The sequence below is a fragment of the Salmo trutta genome, chromosome 38 (genome assembly GCF_901001165.1).
Source record: "Salmo trutta chromosome 38, fSalTru1.1, whole genome shotgun sequence".
NCBI classification, from domain to species: Eukaryota; Metazoa; Chordata; class Actinopteri; order Salmoniformes; family Salmonidae; genus Salmo; species Salmo trutta.
In genome coordinates, this window is record NC_042994.1 from 30,114,959 (window position 1) to 30,135,507 (window position 20,549).

Consider the following 20,549-nt stretch of genomic DNA (forward strand, 5'->3'; position numbering starts at 1 on the left):
TTTTTGTGCTAATGAAACATTTTGGGAATCTTTTATTTCAGCTCATGAATCATGGGACCAACACTTTACATGTTGCATTTGTAGTTTTGTTCAGTGTAGATTTCTCAACCAAAACATGACAGCTATCATTACATTATATTTATATCAGCAGTGTGATGTTATATTATTTCAACAGTGTATAACATCTGTTATCCTTTATTATCATAATGTTACTATACTGACTTGTCATCGGATAAAGACAATCTACCAACATAATACACTTTCAATGAAGAAGAGGAGCCACACAGACAGTTGGACCTGTTTGTATTTATAATTCAGTTGAAGGATAGTTGACAACATTTTACACAGTTTACAAGCAGATCATAACATTACAACACACTCATATCGTTAACTTTGGATGTCAATTAGAGGTCTTCATATACCCGAGACCCAGGCCGTTCTGGTCTGAAATTCTAACTTGTCCCTCGGTTCAGGGTGGGTCCTGCTTGTCATCGGATCTCGGGTCTACGTAACTACAGCTGATAGACCCGACCACGGCTCTGCATAGTCTATAGCATATATATTTTACGCTAATCAGGTGAAATGATTGACTTATAGAAGGCCTAGCCAACATAAAGACCTATTAATTAACCAGAAGAGCAACTTGGCTGATATCTGGACCCGTAAAGACCTCTAATGTCAATACAAACCAGCCCTTCTACTGATTTGAATTCTGTATAAAAAAAAAAAATTACAACTGAATTCTACTGGAGTCTATGGACTTATTTTGTATTCAATAGAATAGCCCATAAGGCCCATGGTCAAATGTAGTGCACTACAGAATAGGGCCCATGGTCAAATGTAGTGCACTACAGAGGGAATTGTGCACCATTTGGGACACTCAGCCCCGGTATATACTATATACAGACACAGCCCCCAGTATATACTATATACAGACACAGCCCAAGCCTTCTCAGATTTTTCTCAGATGCTGTACTGCTCATTTAAACAGGAAGGCTCCAGGGCAGGTTTTATTTCGGACAAACTTATCGACGACCTTGTCGTGAAAGTCTGACCTGAGTCCTTGAATGAAGTCCTTCTCGACAGAGAGCATGGACAGTGCATTTAGCCTGCCATTGTTCTGTTGCCAAGCGACCGCGGATCCCGAGGTGTTCCGAGAACACGGCAACGCCTGGATTCTTTTCAGAGTGGGGAACCTTCTATCAGACTCGGCGGTCTGCATGGGAGTGGTGATGATGATTTTGAGAAGAGAGACCGTCTCTGACAAAACATCCTGGAGGTTGAGTTCGCTGATTGTTTTCAGTAAAGACAGCGCTGTTGTACCCCTGTGGAGCTCCGTGTGTTGGTACAGAGAGGTCAATTCATCTTTCAGCTTCCCAGTGTTAACCACCGGCCATAGCTTGGCAGCACACTGTAGGGCTGAGCACGGGAAACAGCCTACGAACTTAGAGAAGAGCGTGGGATTCACCAGTTTGGCTGCGATTAAATGGTCACTACTTTGAGAAAACCTGTGATGCACATGTGTGACGATGATGTCACATGCCTTCCTCATGACCGCGGCAGTTCTCTTTGTGTCTCTCTTGTCGTTGTCCGACATGGGGCCTACGTGTGCTGTGGCCTCAGCTCTCCCCTGTTGGGCCTGAACGTACTTCTCGAAACTATCAACTGCCTGTTCGATGTCCGCCACGACAATGTCCCTTTTGAGTATATTGACAGTGAGAACATCCACCTCTTGCATGACCAAATAGAATAATTCCAGCAGTTGTAGGAACGTGGGGTCCCTGAGTTTGGCTGACAGGCCATAAGCCTCTCTGATAGAGTCCTGGTCCCACACCGGCTGTGTCCTAATATCCTCCACACACTTCTGAAGAGCAACGCGATTCTCCCAAACCACACTGACTGTTTCTCGCTCACAGTTCCACCCTGCAGCTGTAGCTCTCTTTGGCTGATCTTTGAAGAAGGTCTCGAACAAAGACAAATCCGCAAAAAACACTTTGAGTTGGGTCGCTGTCGCCGAGCAGATCTGCTGGAGTGTGACACGTAGCGGGTGAGCGTAACAGTGCACAAAGTTAGCGTTGGGATAGGTGCGTTTCAGGTGAGTTTCCAGGTCGCGTACGTCGGCCCCGTCCACTGCTGCTGCCGCCGCGACCCCGTCGTACGTCTGAGCGATCAGCTTGTGCTCCAGTTTCAGTGGTTCCAGCGAGTCCTTGACTGCGTTGGTGAGACCGGCGGCCGTTTTATCCTTTAGGTCCACAAACTCCCAAAACCTCTCTGTGACGGTATTGTCTGGAAGCATGTACCGTAGCACGACAGAGACCTGCTGTGGCGTACAGGAGTAGATTGTTAGTCCAAGAAGCTGATCTTGGGCCAGTATGGCATTTTCCACACTAATGGTCAAGGTTGGGATTGGAGACGCTGATCCTAGATCTGTAGCTAGGGGTAATGTCACCCTAGAGGAGACCTCCCCTGTCCACGGCATGCCGTCCACCTGCACCGCTACGAAGCTAGCCGCCCACACCTCCTTGGTAATCGCCTCTTTGTACACCTCGTGCATACAGTCAAACAGTTTGTTTTGTACATAGCCTCTTGGGTGCTTAAAGAAGCCGTGAGCGTCGTAATGCCTCTGGAGTCTCGAGTCTCCCTCGCACATCGTCTCAAAGATGCACTTAAACATGGATGTGTTTAGAGAGTCCGACTCGACCCGGCCGCTCCGCCACGTGGCAGCCATGTGTCTCCCACACAGCACGTAGCATTTGACCATTCTACCCAGCACGTACCTGTTCTCCTCTGTTTGTCTGTTGTGTATCTCAATGGAGCTTGGGTTTACGCTGACCAGCTGACCAGCGGTGTTAGTCTTCCCTAGAAATCCCAGTTTCATGCCGTTTTCCAGATGAGTACAACAACTCTCATGTTTCGAAATCCTTTCGGAGAGGTGCTTCAGATCCTTGAAACCCACCGTTGACCAAGTGCCCTCTTTGCCGAATAAAAGGCAAGGGAAGCAGTAAAGCGCTTTTTTGGAGACGCTAGCTGTCAGCCACGATTTCTTATGGAACCACGAGGGGTTGAATGAACGGGTCGGGTCCTTTCCCTTTGTTCTGTGTTGGGGAAGTGTTATTTCTACATCAGGTGGCTGGTGGGGACCGAGACTTTTTATCTGGAGTTTCTCCTCCTGCGACAAAGTGTAACGGTTAGTAAGGAGAAAATCCACATGGTTACTGATTGATGTTGGTTTTCTGGCCTGGTTCAAGCTCTCATCACATATATCTTTATGTTTACTAGGATCCCCGTTAGCTGACACGATGATGAAAGAAAATTGTGGGAGGACTGGTGGGAGGATTGGTGAGAAGGAGCTGGAAGTCTTTTTCCGTTTGGGAGGACATGTTGCACTGTGGCTGCGGTCTTTACAAGTGTGTTTTCTCAACTCCTCTGGCTCATAGAAACTAGTGAAGCAGTCCATGCAGTGGTGATGTTTCTGTCTTGAGTTCCTCCCTCTATGTTGTCGGTGGTTTCCTGATACTGTGGTACTGGGCTCGCTGAGTGAGCCTGAGTTGGAGCTCTCTCCTGTGAGAATATATTAACAGATTTTATTTATTTATTTTCACATTTATTTAACCAGGTAGGCTAGTTGAGAACAAGTTCTCATTTACAACTGCGACCTGGCCAAGATAAAGCAAAGCAGTGCGACACAAACAACAACAGAGTTACACATGGAATAAACAAATATACACTTAATAACACAATAGAAAAAAAAGTCTACATACAGAGGTAAGATAAGGGAGGTAAGGCAATAAATAGGCCATAGTGGCGAAATAATTGCAATTTAACAATTAAACACTGGAGTGATAGAAGATGAATGTGCAAGTAATATGGGATTACAATCAGAAAAGTAAAAAAATAATGCATTTATTATTTAGAATTCAGGTGTGATTAAAACACCAAATAATACAAAGGCATCTCCCCCATTAAATTACAGCGCCTATCAGAATGTATGAGGTTAAAGGGGAAGTTGACCTAAAAATACCAAATTTCCCAAGTGATTACATACATTGAAACTAGTTAGGTGGAGTTTGCCTTCTCCCCCTCTCTCTCCCTGCAGTCTAGAACTGGAAAGCTGCTAAAAGGGTCACGTTACTCGTCTTTCTGTACGACTAACTCTGCTCCGTTGTCAGTCGAAGAGTGATTGTGAAATCTGTGAATTGCGGACAGATTCTTTGATTTATTGTAAGCATATGGCCAAATCAGCTATTTTTTAAAATCAAAATTACTAAATGGTTTTGAGTCAGGTAATGTGTACTTTCCCACCTAAAACGATTGTGGTTATTTTATGTGGCCGACTGCAACAACAGCAGAGATGGGTAACAACTGTGCATGTGCGCTCTCGTGGGGCAAACTCTGTGACCAGTGAAGGCTGGTGGGAGGAGCTATAGGAGGACAGGCTCATTGTATTGGCTGGAATGGAATAAAGGGAACGGAGTCTAACCTGTGGTTTCCATATGTTTGATAACGTTCCATTTATTCCATTCCAACCATTACACGCTGTCGATCCAGAGCATCCCAAACATGCTCAATGAGTATGCAGGCCATGGAAGAACTGGGACATTTTCAGCTTCCAGGAATTGTGTACAGATCCTTGCGACATGGGGCCGTTTATTATCATGCTGAAACACGAGGTGATGGCGGTGGATAAATGGCACGACAATGGGCCTCAGGATCTCATCAGTGAAGTCTTTCGTCGTTTTCTCAGCTTGTCATTTCCTTAAAACTGGTAAAACAGATGATATTTGGACATCTTGCATAGGACCAATCTTTCCACTGTTTTGGAGTTATGGCGTTTCCTCCCCAGTCCCTAAACGAAACAGACAACTTTACTGGTGTTAACTAGATTACCAAACCATTGATTCTAACGATGTAAGACATTATTCTGGTGAGCATTACTTTATTTAGTTTTCTGGGGCAACAAGTTATGACAGAAGAGAAGCTGCATGTATCAAACTATAGTTGACAAACAAATGGACTACCAAATGTCAGAAATTATAATATGGCCTAACAAATGTCAGAAATAATAAGCAGAAACTTGTCTAAATTAGGGGTGAAAGTAGCCAGTAGTAAATTCATTATGGCTGGCTAAATGATAGGGTAATTATTATGGTGGATCTAACTGCGCAGGTAGCCTACTGTTTGAAGTGATTTGTTTGAAAATCTGATGAAAACAGCATCACACAACACCCATGATATGTGAAACTGAGCCCGCACAGACCGCAAAAACTACAGTATACGGAAGGAGATGTTTACATGCCACAGTATCCTGTCTTAGATCAACTCATCCCTGGCATCTTATCCGGGTTTCTCATAACCCGAGATACAAGCTTTTTTCAGGTTATTGTAAAACGGGATATGATATTTATATGTGTCAACTCAAAAACAGAATAGTTGAGTATCCTGAATAATAACAGGATATGGGTGTTTATATGTAAACATGGTCAGTGGCTAAATAAGAGTTGAACATGTCATGTAAAATCCATTGAGAAAACATTTTAAAATGCATCTTCTGAATTAAACGAAGATTAGTATTTTGCCGTTTGGTATCGCTAAAACATACTATGGGACAATGATCACTGAGATCATATGCAAATACTCCACTAGAGAAATATTTATGGAGGTTATTAGTCAGAATTTTATTAATCAATGAGGAGTTAACTGTGTTTTTCACATTTAGGATCAATTGAGTCCAATTAAAATCAATGCATATACTCTTTAACCCCCTTGCATAATACAAAAAAATCTCCATCAAAATCCATCTATTTCAGATAGAATGCTAGGTTGTTGTTTTTTTGTATGGGCTGCGTCTCAATCTACTGCATTCGCCAATGGTGGCCTTCTGCATCTGCGGTGGAAGGTGGGCAAACTACAGTGGTGTTTGTCAGACCACGAGACATGCCGAAAATTGGTCTTTCTCACAAAAACGTCGGAACAGTTTGGCCTACAAATTACTGTGACCACTATGGAAAGATGAGACTCTCATGAACATGATAGTTCACAAGTGTCATGGAACTCGCCTGAAGTCGGTACCGCCGATCTGCCCAACTTCTGTCTGTAGTGTCCGAACAGCTTGGGGCTACACACTTGTTTCGTTCTAGGATGCCCACAAGACTCGTCTGAAGGTAGCCCGGTACCAGTTTAAAAAAATGAATGGAAGTATATATGGAAGTAGTCTAGTGCCAAAAATATGGGTACAAAAATGTAAAATTATAGTTATCTGTTTTTCCATGTAACGTGACCCTTTTATGTAGCTTTCCAGTTCTAGGCTGCAGTGAGAGAGAGGGGGAGAAGGCAAACTCCACCTAACTAGTTTCAATGTATGGAATCACTTAGGACATTTTAGGTCAACTGTATTATTTTGTCATTGACATCTCTCCATACCCCACATCCAACCTAACTGACCTGGAAGAGACATATCAGCATTTCTCTCCTCTTCTACTTGGACCTCTCTCTTCTCCCCCTCTTCCTTATCTTCTTTGATTTCGCTCTGTTCTTCTTTAACATCTCCCTTCGCCTCCTTTTTGACAATCACATTGAGTTCCAGTGTTTGACTGCAGTCCTCCAGCTTCACTGAGACGCAGTCCTCCAGCTTTACTGACACAGTCTCTGGACCAGGCTGTGAGCTTCTCTGGACTGGAATGCCACAGCCAGAACTCGGTTCAGACATGGTGGGCTAGAGGTGGGTCAGTAGAACCAGAGGCGGCATAAAAAGGTGAGTTTCACAAACAAACAGGTTATACCACATTTGGTAAAGGGGTGCAATGCAAACGTGTGTACGCTGATGTGGTAGTAAACAAAGCAAGCTAGCCATTTTACATTTGAGTAATTTAGCAGATACTCTTATCCAGAGCAACATACGAGTGCATAACTATTCGTAGCCAACAGCAATAGCTAAATACTATATTATGGACAAAACACAATGCAAAGTGTTAGCTAGCTAGAACGATACCAACCTATTTAAGCTGTAGTCACTTTCCAACCCAAGACAATGGCTAGTGTAACGTTAGCTAGCTTACAAGCTAAGATAACACGCACTCCAAAAGACTCAAGAGTTTGTCTGAGACATGCGTTATTTAAATAACTCATTAAAGTTCAAAATGAAAATGTAAAACACATTTAAACGAATTTCCTAGATACCTGAAATAATTGTTTGTTTGGATGAGAATATCGGTGGAAAACTACTTGACGCCACCTAGCAATAACTTCCGGGTGACGTCATTTGGGGGAAAAATCCTTCAACATAAGAGTCCTGTCCTGTAAACCGTGTGTAAATGGGTAATGAAGGCGAAATAAACGATTGGAAATATATGCACAATTATAATCCTATCGTATACTGGTTATCAAACATGTATTTCTCCACTTATGATCAGCTCTGTGTTTAGCCTTCTCCTATTATTTTGGCATCGCCTACTATTCAACACACTAGCAGACATATTTATTTATTTAACCTTTATTTAACTAGGCAAGTCAGTTAATTAAGAACAAATTCTTATTTACAATGACGGCCTAAAAAAGGCAAAAGGCCTCCTGGGGGGATGGGGGTTGAAATTAAAAATAAATTACATAAAAATATAGGACAAAAACACACATCATGACAAGAGACAACACAACACTACCTAAAGAGACCTAAGACGACAGCATAGCATGGCAGCAAGACATGACAACAACATGGTAGAAACACAACATAGTAGCAGCACAAAACAGGGTACAAACATTGTTGGGCACAGACAACAGCACAAAGGGCAAGAAGGTAGAGACAACAATACATCACGCAAAGCAGCACATAGTATCTGATACTTTAGTGTGTATGTGTGTAGCCTTCTCCTACTATTCAACTCATTAGCAGACATAGTATCTGATACTTTAGTGTGTATGTACTGTGTGCTGTAAATGGTGTGTGTACTGCCCACCCTTCTTAAGCCACATTGTGTTTAGACTAGCACTCTCTCCTCCCTTCCTTCCTCTCACAGGTCATGCGTCCTGAATGTCACCCTGCACCCTAAGTAGTGCACCAAAGTAGTGCACTATATAGGGAATAGGGTGCCATTGGCCGTAGGACTCTGGTTAAAAGTAGTGCACTATATAGGGAATAGGGCCCTGGTTAAAAGTAGTGCACTATATAGGGAATAGGGTGTCATTTTTGGAACGCGGTCGTAGTCAGAACAGTAGGAACACCCAGGTTGGTCACAGGACAAACCCAAAAGACTAAAGAAAAGGGACAATGAGCTGGACACACACACATCGGAGGAGATCAGCTATCTTCGTCTCAGTTACTAAGAGAACTCTGAGGGGAGCATGTGCAGCTACTGATCTCTCAGTGAAGAAACAGACACAGCATGCACACACACACTCTCCTCCTCCTCCTCCTTCTGAAGCCAGGTGAGTGTGTGTGTGTGTGTGTGTGTGTGTGTGTGTGTGTGTGTGTGTGTGTGTGTGTGTGAGAGAGAGAAAATGAGGGAGAGACGCGTGATACAGAGCAGTAGATCATGAAAGAGATTTAGTCTTTAGAATAGTGACAATTAGATCACCAGGAAACAATTGTTTTAAAAAAATAACATATATCATACTTCTTGTATTTTTTTAAATTCTATATTCTATTATTATCTATATCATTAGTATTATTATCATTTTTATTATCACTGCATTGATGGGAAAGAGCTCTCAAGGTAAGAATTTTGCTGTACTGTTTTACAGCTGTTGTATGCTTTGCACGTGGCGAATAAACTTTGAAACTTGATTTCAGATGTCTAATGTCACGTATGTTTAGGATTATATTACACTAAGATTGAGGTTGAGAGAGATAGAGACGGCGGTTGAACACACACACACATTCACACACACAGTGCTATCATGACTGTACATGATTTCCCTATGTCAGTGAAAGTAAATGAGATCATAATATCCCAGAGGACCACTGAACAATGTTCATAGAGAGGAATGAGGTAATTGGCTGAAAAACGGTCACAGAAAGGTGATTGGCTAGGTCAGGGACTCCTTCCTTCCTGTCAGGAACTCCTTTCCTCTCCTCATTTTTGGAAATTAAGTGTGTGTGTGTGCATGCGTGTGCTGTTGCTGTGTTTGGAATATTGCCGTCGTCAGCATTCTCTATCAATGACAACGGTGAGGTCTCCTCTCTCTCTCTCTCTCTCTCTCTCTCTCTCTCTCTCTCTCTCTCTCTCTCTCTCTCTCTCTCTCTCTCTCTCTCTCTCTCTCTCTCTCTCTCTCTCTCTCTCTCTCTCTCTCTCTCTCTCTCTCTCTCTCTCTCTCTCTCTCTCTCTCTCTCTCTCTCTCTCTCTCTCTAAAAGTGTTGATAGTCGTGCTTCTGTACCGGAGGTGAGTCGGACTTATGCTGTTTTGATGAGGTAGCCCTGACTTCAAAATCAGTGTCACCCTCGCACCAAGACGGAGTTTCCTATTTGCGTAATTGTTAAGACGTTGGTTTCCTGACACTTCCAGGCTCTCCACTCACAGACATAATATCTGTCCCCTCCTTCCCTCCCCCCGTCCGTCTCTCGCTCCAGGCGTGTGTGAGTCCTGTTCCCTGGTGGTCAGTCCTGCTGGGCTGGTGGTGAAGTATGGAGCCCCTGTTTCGGCCAACTGCACCTCCGATACGGTCACCTCTATGGGCTGGGTGCCGAGCCAGGGAGAATCTCAGGTCTTTAGAACTGGGGTGAAAGAGCTGACTTGGAGAGTAGACAGCCTGACTGACTGGAATATAAAGCCTCAATGCTTTGAGATGTCTGAAAAGGGAGGCCAGTGTGCCAGAGTGTTGAATGTTACTGTTTACAGTGAGTAACTTCCCTCTTATGTTTGCTCTCTGACTCTCTCGTGTCTCCCAGTATCTTTTGTCTGTGGAGAAACCTGTTAGTGACACACTGACCAGGAACCTGTTAGTGACACACTGACCAGAAACCTGTTAGTGACAAACTGACCAGAAACCTGTTAGTAACACACTGACCAGAAACCTGTTAGTGACACACTGACCAGAAACCTGTTAGTAACACACTGACCAGAAACCTGTAAGTAACACACTGACCAGAAACCTGTTAGTAACACACTGACCAGAAACCTGTTAGTAACACACTGACCAGAAACCTGTTAGTAACACACTGACCAGAAACCTGTTAGTAACACACTGACCAGAAACCTGTTAGTAACACACTGACCAGAAACCTGTTAGTAACTGACCAGAAACCTGTTAGTGACACACTGACCAGAAACCTGTTAGTAACACACTGACCAGAAACCTGTTAGTAACTGACCAGAAACCTGTTAGTAACACACTGACCAGAAACCTGTTAGTGACACACTGACCAGAAACCTGTTAGTAACTGACCAGAAACCTGTTAGTAACACACTGACCAGAAACCTGTTAGTGACACACTGACCAGAAACCTGTTAGTAACACACTGACCAGAAACCTGTTAGTAACTGACCAGAAACCTGTTAGTAACTGACCAGAAACCTGTTAGTAACAAACTAACCAGAAACCTGTTCGTTACTGACCAGAAACCTGTTAGTGACACACTGACCAGAAACCTGTTAGTAACACACTGACCAGAAACCTGTTAGTAACTGACCAGAAACCTGTTAGTAACACACTGACCAAAAACCTGTTAGTAACACACTGACCAGAAACCTGTTAGTAACTGACCAGAAACATGTTAGTAACTGACCAGAAACCTGTTAGTGACAGACTGACCAGAAACCTGTTAGTAACACACTGACCAGAAACATATTAGTGACACGCTGACCAGAAACCTGTTAGTAACTGACCAGAAACCTGTTAGTAACTGACCAGAAACCTGTTAGTAACTGACCAGAAACCTGTTAGTGACACACTGACCAGAAACCTGTTAGTGACACACTGACCAGAAACCTGTTAGTAACTGACCAGAAACCTGTTAGTAACTGACCAGAAACCTGTTAGTAACACACTGACCAGAAACCTGTTAGTAACACACTGACCAGAAACCTGTTAGTAACTGACCAGAAACCTGTTAGTAACTGACCAGAAACCTGTTAGTAACTGACCAGAAACCTGTTAGTAACACACTGACCAGAAACCTGTTAGTAACACACTGACCAGAAACCTGTTAGTAACACACTGACCAGAAACCTGTTAACACACCTGACCAAACCTTTTAGTACACACTGACCAGAAACCTGTTTATTGACACACTGTTACCAGAAACCTGTTAGTGACACAACTGACCAGAAACCGTTAGTAACTGACCAGAAACTGTTAGTAACACACTGACCAGAAACCTGTTAGTAACTGACCAGAACCTGTTAGTAACACACTGACCAGAAACCTGTTAGTAACACACTGACCAGAAACCTGTTAGTAACCCACTGACCAGAAACCTGTTAGTAACAACTGACCAGAAACCTGTTAGTAAATCAACTGACCAGAAACCTGTTAGTAACACACTGACCAGAAACCTGTTAGTAACTGGACCAGAAACCTGTTAGTAACACACTGACCAGAAACCTGTTAGTAACACACTGACCAGAAACCTTTAGTAACTGACCAGAAACCTGTTAGTAACAATGACAGAAACCTGTTAGTAACTGCCAGAAACCTGTTAGTAAACTGACTCAGAAAACCTGTTAGTAACTGAGCCAGAAACCTGTTAGTACACACTGACCAGAAACCTGTTAGTAACACACTGACCAGAAACCTGTTAGTAACACACTGACCAGAAAACCTGTTAGTGAACACACTGACCAGAAACCTGTTATTGACACACTGACCAGAAACCTGTTAGTGACACCTGACCAGAAACCTGTTAGTAACTGAACCGAAACGAAGAACCTGTTAGTAACTGACCAGAAACCTGTTAGTAACACACTGACCAGAAACCTGGTTTAGTAACTGACCAGAAACCTGTTAGTACCACACTGACCAGAAACCTGTAGTAACACACTGACCAGAAACCTGGTTAGTAACACACTGACCAAAACCTGTTAGTAACACAACTGTACCAGAAACCTGTTAGTAACACACTGACCAGAAACCTGTTAGTAACACACTGACCAGAAACCTGTTAGTAACTGACCAGAAACCTGTTAGTGAACACACTGACCAGAAACCTGTTAGTAACACACTGACCAGAACCTGTAGTAACTGACCAGAAAACCTGTTAGTAACACACTGACCAGAAACCTGTTAGTGACACACACTGGACCAGAAACTGTTAGTAACTGACCAGAAAACCTGTTAGTACACACTGACCAGAAACCTGTTAGTGACACGCTGACCAGAAACCTGTTAGTAACACACTGACCAGAAACCTGTTAGTAACTGACCAGAAACCTGTTAGTAACTGACCAGAAACCTGTTAGTAACAAACTAACCAGAAACCTGTTAGTTACTGAACAGAAACCTGTTAGTGACCACACTGACAGAAACCTGTTAGTAACACACTGACCAGAAACCTGTTAGTAACTGACCAGAAACCTGTTAGTAACACACTGACCAGAAACCTGTTAGTAACACACTGACCAGAAACCTGTTAGTAACTGACCAGAAACATGTTAGTAACTGACCAGAAACCTGTTAGTGACACACTGACCAGAAACCTGTTAGTAACACACTGACCAGAAACATGGTAGTAACTGACCAGAAACCTGTTAGTAACACACTGACCAGAAACCTGTTAGTGACACGCTGACCCAGAAAACCTGTTAGTAACTGACCAGAAACCTGTTAGTAACTGACCAGAAACCTGTTAGTAACTGACCAGAAACCTGTTAGTGACACACTGACCAGAAACCTGTTAGTGACACACTGACCAGAAACCTGTTAGTAACTGACCAGAAACCTGTTAGTAACTGACCAGAAACCTGTTAGTAACACACTGACCAGAAACCTGTTAGTAACACACTGACCAGAAACCTGTTAGTAACACACTGACCAGAAACCTGTTAGTAACACACTGACCAGAAACCTGTTAGTAACACACTGACCAGAAACCTGTTAGTAACTGACCAGAAACCTGTTAGTAACTGACCAGAAACCTTATAGTAACACACTGACCAGAAACCTGTTAGTAACACACTGACCAGAAACCTGTTAGTAACACACTGACCAGAAACCTGTTAGTAACACACTGACCAGAAACCAGTTATTGACACACTGACCAGAAACCTGTTAGTGACACACTGACCAGAAACCTGTTAGTAACTGACCAGAAACCTGTTAGTAACACACTGACCAGAAACCTGTTAGTAACTGACCAGAAACCTGTTAGTAACACACTGACCAGAAACCTGTTAGTAACACACTGACCAGAAAACCTGTTAGTAACACACTGACCCAGAAACCTGTTAGTAACACACTGACCAGAAACCTGTTAGTAAATCACTGACCAGAAACCTGTTAGTAACACACTGACCAGAAACCTGTTAGTAACTGACCAGAAACCTGTTAGTAACACACTGACCAGAAACCTGTTAGTAACACACTGACCAGAAACCTGTTAGTAACTGACCAGAAACCTGTTATTAACACACTGACCAGAAACCTGTTAGTAACTGACCAGAAACCTGTTAGTAACTGATCAGAAACCTGTTAGTAACTGACCAGAAACCTGTTAGTAACACACTGACCAGAAACCTGTTAGTAACACACTGACCAGAAACCTGTTAGTAACACACTGACCAGAAACCTGTTAGTGACACACTGACCAGAAACCTGTTAGTAACTGACCAGAAACCTGTTAGTAACTGACCAGAAACCTGTTAGTAACACACTGACCAGAAACCTGTTAGTAACTGACCAGAAACCTGTTAGTAACACACTGACCAGAAACCTGTTAGTAACACACTGACCAGAAACCTGTTAGTAACTGACCAGAAACCTGTTAGTAACACACTGACCAGAAACCTGTTAGTAACTGACCAGAAACCTGTTAGTAACACACTGACCAGAAACCTGTTAGTAACACACTGACCAGAAACCTGTTAGTAACTGACCAGAAACCTGTTAGTAACTGACCAGAAACCTGTTAGTAACTGACCAGAAACCTGTTAGTAACACACTGACCAGAAACCTGTTAGTATCACACTGACCAGAAACCTGTTAGTATCACACTGACCAGAAACCTGTTAGTAACACACTGACCAGAAACCTGTTTGTAACACACTGACCAGAAACCTGTTATTGACACACTGACCAGAAACCTGTTAGTGACACACTGACCAGAAACCTGTTAGTAACTGACCAGAAACCTGTTAGTAACACACTGACCAGAAACCTGTTAGTAACTGACCAGAAACCTGTTAGTAACACACTGACCAGAAACCTGTTAGTAACACACTGACCAGAAACCTGTTAGTAACACACTGACCAGAAACCTGTTAGTAAATCACTGACCAGAAACCTGTTAGTAACACACTGACCAGAAACCTGTTAGTAACTGACCAGAAACCTGTTAGTAACACACTGACCAGAAACCTGTTAGTAACACACTGACCAGAAACCTGTTAGTAACTGACCAGAAACCTGTTAGTAACACACTGACCAGAAACCTGTTAGTAACTGATCAGAAACCTGTTAGTAACTGATCAGAAACCTGTTAGTAACTGACCAGAAACCTGTTATTGACACACTGACCAGAAACCTGTTAGTGACACACTGACCAGAAACCTGTTAGTAACTGACCAGAAACCTGTTAGTAACACACTGACCAGAAACCTGTTAGTAACTGACCAGAAACCTGTTAGTAACACACTGACCAGAAACCTGTTAGTAACACACTGACCAGAAACCTGTTAGTAACACACTGACCAGAAACCTGTTAGTAACTGACCAGAAACCTGTTAGTAACACACTGACCAGAAACCTGTTAGTAATTGACCAGAAACCTGTTAGTAACTGACCAGAAACCTGTTAGTAAGACCAGAAACCTGTAGTAACACACTGACCAGAAACCTGTTAGTAACACACTGACCAGAAACCTGTTAGTAACACACTGACCAGAAACCTGTTAGTAACACACTGACCAGAAACCTGTTATTGACACACTGACCAGAAACCTGTTAGTGACACACTGACCAGAAACCTGTTAGTAACTGACCAGAAACCTGTTAGTAACTGACCAGAAACCTGTTAGTAACACACTGACCAGAAACCTGTTAGTAACACACTGACCAGAAACTGTTAGTAAACACACTGACCAGAAACCTGTTAGTAACACACTGACCAGAAACCTGTTAGTAAATCACTGACCAGAAACCTGTTAGTAACTGACCAGAAACCTGTTAGTAACTGACCAGAAACCTGTTAGTAACTGACCAGAAACCTGTTAGTAACACACTGACCAGAAACGTGTTAGTAACTGACCAGAAACCTGTTAGTAACACACTGACCAGAAACCTGTTAGTGACACACTAACCAGAAACCTGTTAGTAACTGACCAGAAACCTGTTAGTAACTGACCAGAAACCTGTTAGTAACACACTGACCAGAAACCTGTTAGTGACACACTGACCAGAAACCTGTTAGTAACTGACCAGAAACCTGTTAGTGACACACTGACCAGAAACCTGTTAGTAACTGACCAGAAACCTGTTAGTAACACACTGACCAGAAACCTGTTAGTAACTGACCAGAAACCTGTTAGTGACACACTGACCAGAAACCTGTTAGTAACACACTGACCAGAAACCTGTTAGTGACACACTGACCAGAAACCTGTTAGTGACACACTGACCAGAAACCTGTTAGTGACACACTGACCAGAAACCTGTTTGTGACACACTGACCAGAAACCTGTTAGTGACACACTGACCAGAAACCTGTTAGTAACACACTGACCAGAAACCTGTTAGTAACTGACCAGAAACCTGTTAGTGACACACTGACCAGAAACCTGTTAGTAACTGACCAGAAACCTGTTAGTGACACACTGACCAGAAACCTGTTAGTAACACACTGACCAGAAACCTGTTAGTAACTGACCAGAAACCTGTTATTGACACACTGACCAGAAACCTGTTAGTGACACACTGACCAGAAACCTGTTAGTAACTGACCAGAAACCTGTTAGTAACTGACCAGAAACCTGTTAGTAACACACTGACCAGAAACCTGTTAGTAACTGACCAGAAACCTGTTAGTAACACACTGACCAGAAACCTGTTAGTAACACACTGACCAGAAACCTGTTAGTAACACACTGACCAGAAACCTGTTAGTAAATCACTGACCAGAAACCTGTTAGTAACTGACCAGAAACTAGTTAGTAACTGACCAGAAACCTGTTAGTCACTGACCAGAAACCTGTTAGTAACACACTGACCAGAAACCTGTTAGTGACACACTAACCAGAAACCTGTTAGTAACTGACCAGAAACCTGTTAGTAACTGACCAGAAACCTGTTAGTAACACACTGACCAGAAACCTGTTAGTGACACACTAACCAGAATCCTGTTAGTAACTGACCAGAAACCTGTTAGTAACTGACCAGAAACCTGTTAGTAACACACTGACCAGAAACCTGTTAGTAACACCGACCAGAAACCTGTTAGTGACACACTGACCAGAAACCTGTTAGTAACTGACCAGAAACCTGTTAGTGACACACTGACCAGAAACCTGTTAGTAACTGACCAGAAACCTGTTAGTAACACACTGACCAGAAACCTGTTAGTAACTGACCAGAAACCTGTTAGTGACACACTGACCAGAAACCTGTTAGTAACACACTGACCAGAAACCTGTTAGTAACACACTGACCAGAAACCTGTTAGTAACACACTGACCAGAAACCTGTTAGTGACACACTGACCAGAAACCTGTTTGTGACACACTGACCAGAAACCTGTTAGTGACACACTGACCAGAAACCTGTTAGTAACACACTGACCAGAAACCTGTTAGTAACTGACCAGAAACCTGTTAGTGACACACTGACCAGAAACCTGTTAGTAACTGACCAGAAACCTGTTAGTGACACACTGACCAGAAACCTGTTAGTAACACACTGACCAGAAACCTGTTAGTAACTGACCAGAAACCTGTTTTGACACACTGACCAGAAACCTGTTAGTGACACACTGACCAGAAACCTGTTAGTAACTGACCAGAAACCTGTTAGTAACTGACCAGAAACCTGTTAGTAACACACTGACCAGAAACCTGTTAGTAACTGACCAGAAACCTGTTAGTAACACACTGACCAGAAACCTGTTAGTAACACACTGACCAGAAACCTGTTAGTGACACGCTGACCAGAAACCTGCTAGTAACTGACCAGAAACCTGTTAGTAACTGACCAGAAACCTGTTAGTGACACACTGACCAGAAACCTGTTAGTGACACACTGACCAGAAACCTGTTAGTGACACACTGACCAGAAACCTGTTAGTAACTGACCAGAAACCTGTTAGTAACTGACGAGAAACCTGTTAGTAACACACTGACCAGAAACCTGTTAGTAACACACTGACCAGAAACCTGTTAGTAACACACTGACCAGAAACCTGTTAGTAACACACTGACCAGAAACCTGTTATTGACACACTGACCAGAAACCTGTTAGTGACACACTGACCAGAAACCTGTTAGTAACTGACCAGAAACCTGTTAAAACACTGACCAGAAACCTGTTAGTAACTGACCAGAAACCTGTTAGTAACACTGACCAGAAACCTGTTAGAACACACTGACCAGAAACCTGTTAGTAACACACTGACCAGAAACCTGTTAGTAACACACTGACCAGAAACCTGTTAGTAAATCACTGACCAGAAACCTGTTAGTAACTGACCAGAAACCTGTTAGTAACACACTGACCAGAAACCTGTTAGTAACACACTGACCAGAAACCTGTTAGTAACTGACCAGAAACCTGTTAGTAACACACTGACCAGAAACCTGTTAGTAACACACTGACCAGAAACCTGTTAGTAATTGACCAGAAACCTGTTAGTAACTGACCAGAAACCTGTTAGTAACTGACCAGAAACCTGTTAGTAACTGACCAGAAACCTGTTAGTAACACACTGACCAGAAACCTGTTAGTAACACACTGACCAGAAACCTGTTAGTAACACACTGACCAGAAACCTGTTATTGACACACTGACCAGAAACCTGTTAGTGACACACTGACCAGAAACCTGTTAGTAACTGACCAGAAACCTGTTAGTAACTGACCAGAAACCTGTTAGTAACACACTGACCAGAAACCTGTTAGTAACACACTGACCCGAAACCTGTTAGTAACACACTGACCAGAAACCTGTTAGTAACACACTGACCAGAAACCTGTTAGTAAATCACTGACCAGAAACCTGTTAGTAACTGACCAGAAACCTGTTAGTAACTGACCAGAAACCTGTTAGTAACTGACCAGAAACCTGTTAGTAACACACTGACCAGAAACCTGTTAGTAACTGACCAGAAACCTGTTAGTAACACACTGACCAGAAACCTGTTAGTGACACACTAACCAGAAACCTGTTAGTAACTGACCAGAAACCTGTTATTAACTGACCAGAAACCTGTTAGTAACACACTGACCAGAAACCTGTTAGTGACACACTGACCAGAAACCTGTTAGTAACTGACCAGAACCTGTTAGTGACACACTGACCAGAAACCTGTTAGTAACTGACCCAGAAACCTGTTAGTAACACACGAGACCAGAAACCTGTTAGTAACTGACCAGAAACCTGTTAGTGACACTGACCAGAAACCTGTTAGTAACACACTGACCAGAAACCTGTTAGTGACACACTGACCAGAAACCTGTTAGTGACACACTGACCAGAAACCTGTTAGTGACACACTGACCAGAAACCTGTTTGTGACACACTGACCAGAAACCTGTTAGTGACACACTGACCAGAAACCTGTTAGTAACACACTGACCAGAAACCTGTTAGTAACTGACCAGAAACCTGTTAGTGACACACTGACCAGAAACCTGTTAGTAACTGACCAGAAACCTGTTAGTGACACACTGACCAGAAACCTGTTAGTAACACACTGACCAGAAACCTGTTAGTAACTGACCAGAAACCTGTTAGTAACTGACCAGAAACCTGTTAGTAACTGACCAGAAACCTGTTAGTAACACACTGACCAGAAACCTGTTAGTAACACACTGACCAGAAACCTGTTAGTAACACACTGACCAGAAACCTGTTAGTAACACACTGACCAGAAACCTGTTAGTAACTCACTGACCAGAAACCTGTTAGTAACTGACCAGAAACTAGTTAGTAACTGACCAGAAACCTGTTAGTCACTGACCAGAAACCTGTTAGTAACACACTGACCAGAAACCTGTTAGTGACACACTAACCAGAAACCTGTTAGTAACTGACCAGAAACCTGTTAGTAACTGACCAGAAACCTGTTAGTAACACACTGACCAGAAACCTGTTAGTGACACACTAACCAGAAACCTGTTAGTAACTGACCAGAAACCTGTTAGTAACTGACCAGAAACCTGTTAGTAACACACTGACCAGAAACCTGTTAGTAACACCGACCAGAAACCTGTTAGTGACACACTGACCAGAAACCTGTTAGTAACTGACCAGAAACCTGTTAGTGACACACTGACCAGAAACCTGTTAGTAACTGACCAGAAACCTGTTAGTAACACACTGACCAGAAACCTGTTAGTAACTGACCAGAAACCTGTTAGTGACACACTGACCAGAAACCTGTTAGTAACACACTGACCAGAAACCTGTTAGTAACACACTGACCAGAAACCTGTTAGTAACACACTGACCAGAAACCTGTTAGTGACACACAGACCAGAAACCTGTTAGTGACACACTGACCAGAAACCTGTTAGTAACTGACCAGAAACCTGTTAGTAACACACTGACCAGAAACCTGTTAGTAACACACTGACCAGAAACCTGTTAGTAACACACTGACCAGAAACCTGTCAGTAACACACTGACCAGAAACCTGTTAGTAACACACTGACCAGAAACATGTTAGTAACACACTGACCAGAAACCTGTTAGTAACTGACCAGAAACCTGTTAGTAACTGACCAGAAACCTGTTAGTAACACACTGACCAGAAACCTGTTAGTGACACTGACCAAAACCTGTTTAAACTGACCAGAAACCTGTTAGTAAACACTGACCAGAAACCTGTTAGTGACACACTGACCAGAACCTGTTAGTAACACACCGACAGAAACCTGTTAGTAACTGACCAGAAACCTGTTAGTAACTGACCAGAAACCTGTTAGTAACAAACTGACCAGAAACCTGTTAGTACTGACCAGAACCTGTTAGTACACATGACCAGAAACCTGTTAGTAACACACTGACCAGAAACCTGTTAGTAACTGACCAGAAACCTGTTGAACACTGACCAGAAACCTGTTAGTACACACTGACCAGAAAGCTGTTAGTAACTGACCAGAACATGTTGTAACTGACCAGAAACCTGTTAGTGAACACTGACCAGAAACCTGTTAGGAACACCTGACCAGAAAATGTAGTACTGACCGAAACCTGTTAGT

At 42.9% G+C, this 20,549-nt stretch overlaps 2 protein-coding genes across 3 annotated transcripts in view; one reads left to right on the forward strand and one right to left on the reverse strand.

Annotated features, from left to right (window-relative positions):
• Nucleotides 1-286: 286 nt before the first annotated feature.
• On the reverse strand, nt 287-7,250 carry LOC115177633 (uncharacterized). 2 transcript variants are annotated; one of them, XM_029738563.1, is made up of 3 exons: nt 7,177-7,250; nt 6,442-6,712; nt 287-3,561 (listed from the first exon to the last, which is right to left on the reverse strand). In XM_029738563.1, the coding sequence occupies exons 2-3, from the start codon at nt 6,704-6,706 to the stop codon at nt 980-982; spliced, it is 2,847 nt and encodes a 948-aa protein (XP_029594423.1). In that variant the 5' UTR covers nt 6,707-6,712; nt 7,177-7,250; the 3' UTR covers nt 287-979. The 2 variants fall into 2 exon arrangements, with proteins under 2 accessions (XP_029594423.1, XP_029594422.1); XM_029738562.1 differs by lacking the exon at nt 7,177-7,250 and adding an exon at nt 6,993-7,166.
• A 1,011-nt stretch (nt 7,251-8,261) lies between these two features.
• Nucleotides 8,262-20,549, forward strand: part of LOC115177684 (vascular cell adhesion protein 1) — a 28,323-nt gene continuing 16,035 nt past the window's right edge. The window contains exons 1-2 of the mRNA XM_029738633.1: nt 8,262-8,418; nt 9,561-9,827. Coding sequence (XP_029594493.1) covers nt 8,376-8,418; nt 9,561-9,827 — 310 coding nt within the window. The 5' untranslated portion in view covers nt 8,262-8,375. The remainder of the gene's footprint in view (nt 8,419-9,560; nt 9,828-20,549) is intronic.

Coding starts and splice junctions, on each gene's coding strand:
- LOC115177633 (XM_029738563.1), bottom strand. CDS start 6,706: ATGTCTGAACCGAGTTCTGGCTGTGGCATTCCAGTCCAGAGAAGCTCA. Junction 3,562..6,441: donor TGCTGATATGTCTCTTCCAG/GTCAGTTAGGTT, acceptor ATATTCTCACAG/GAGAGAGCTCCAACTCAGGC.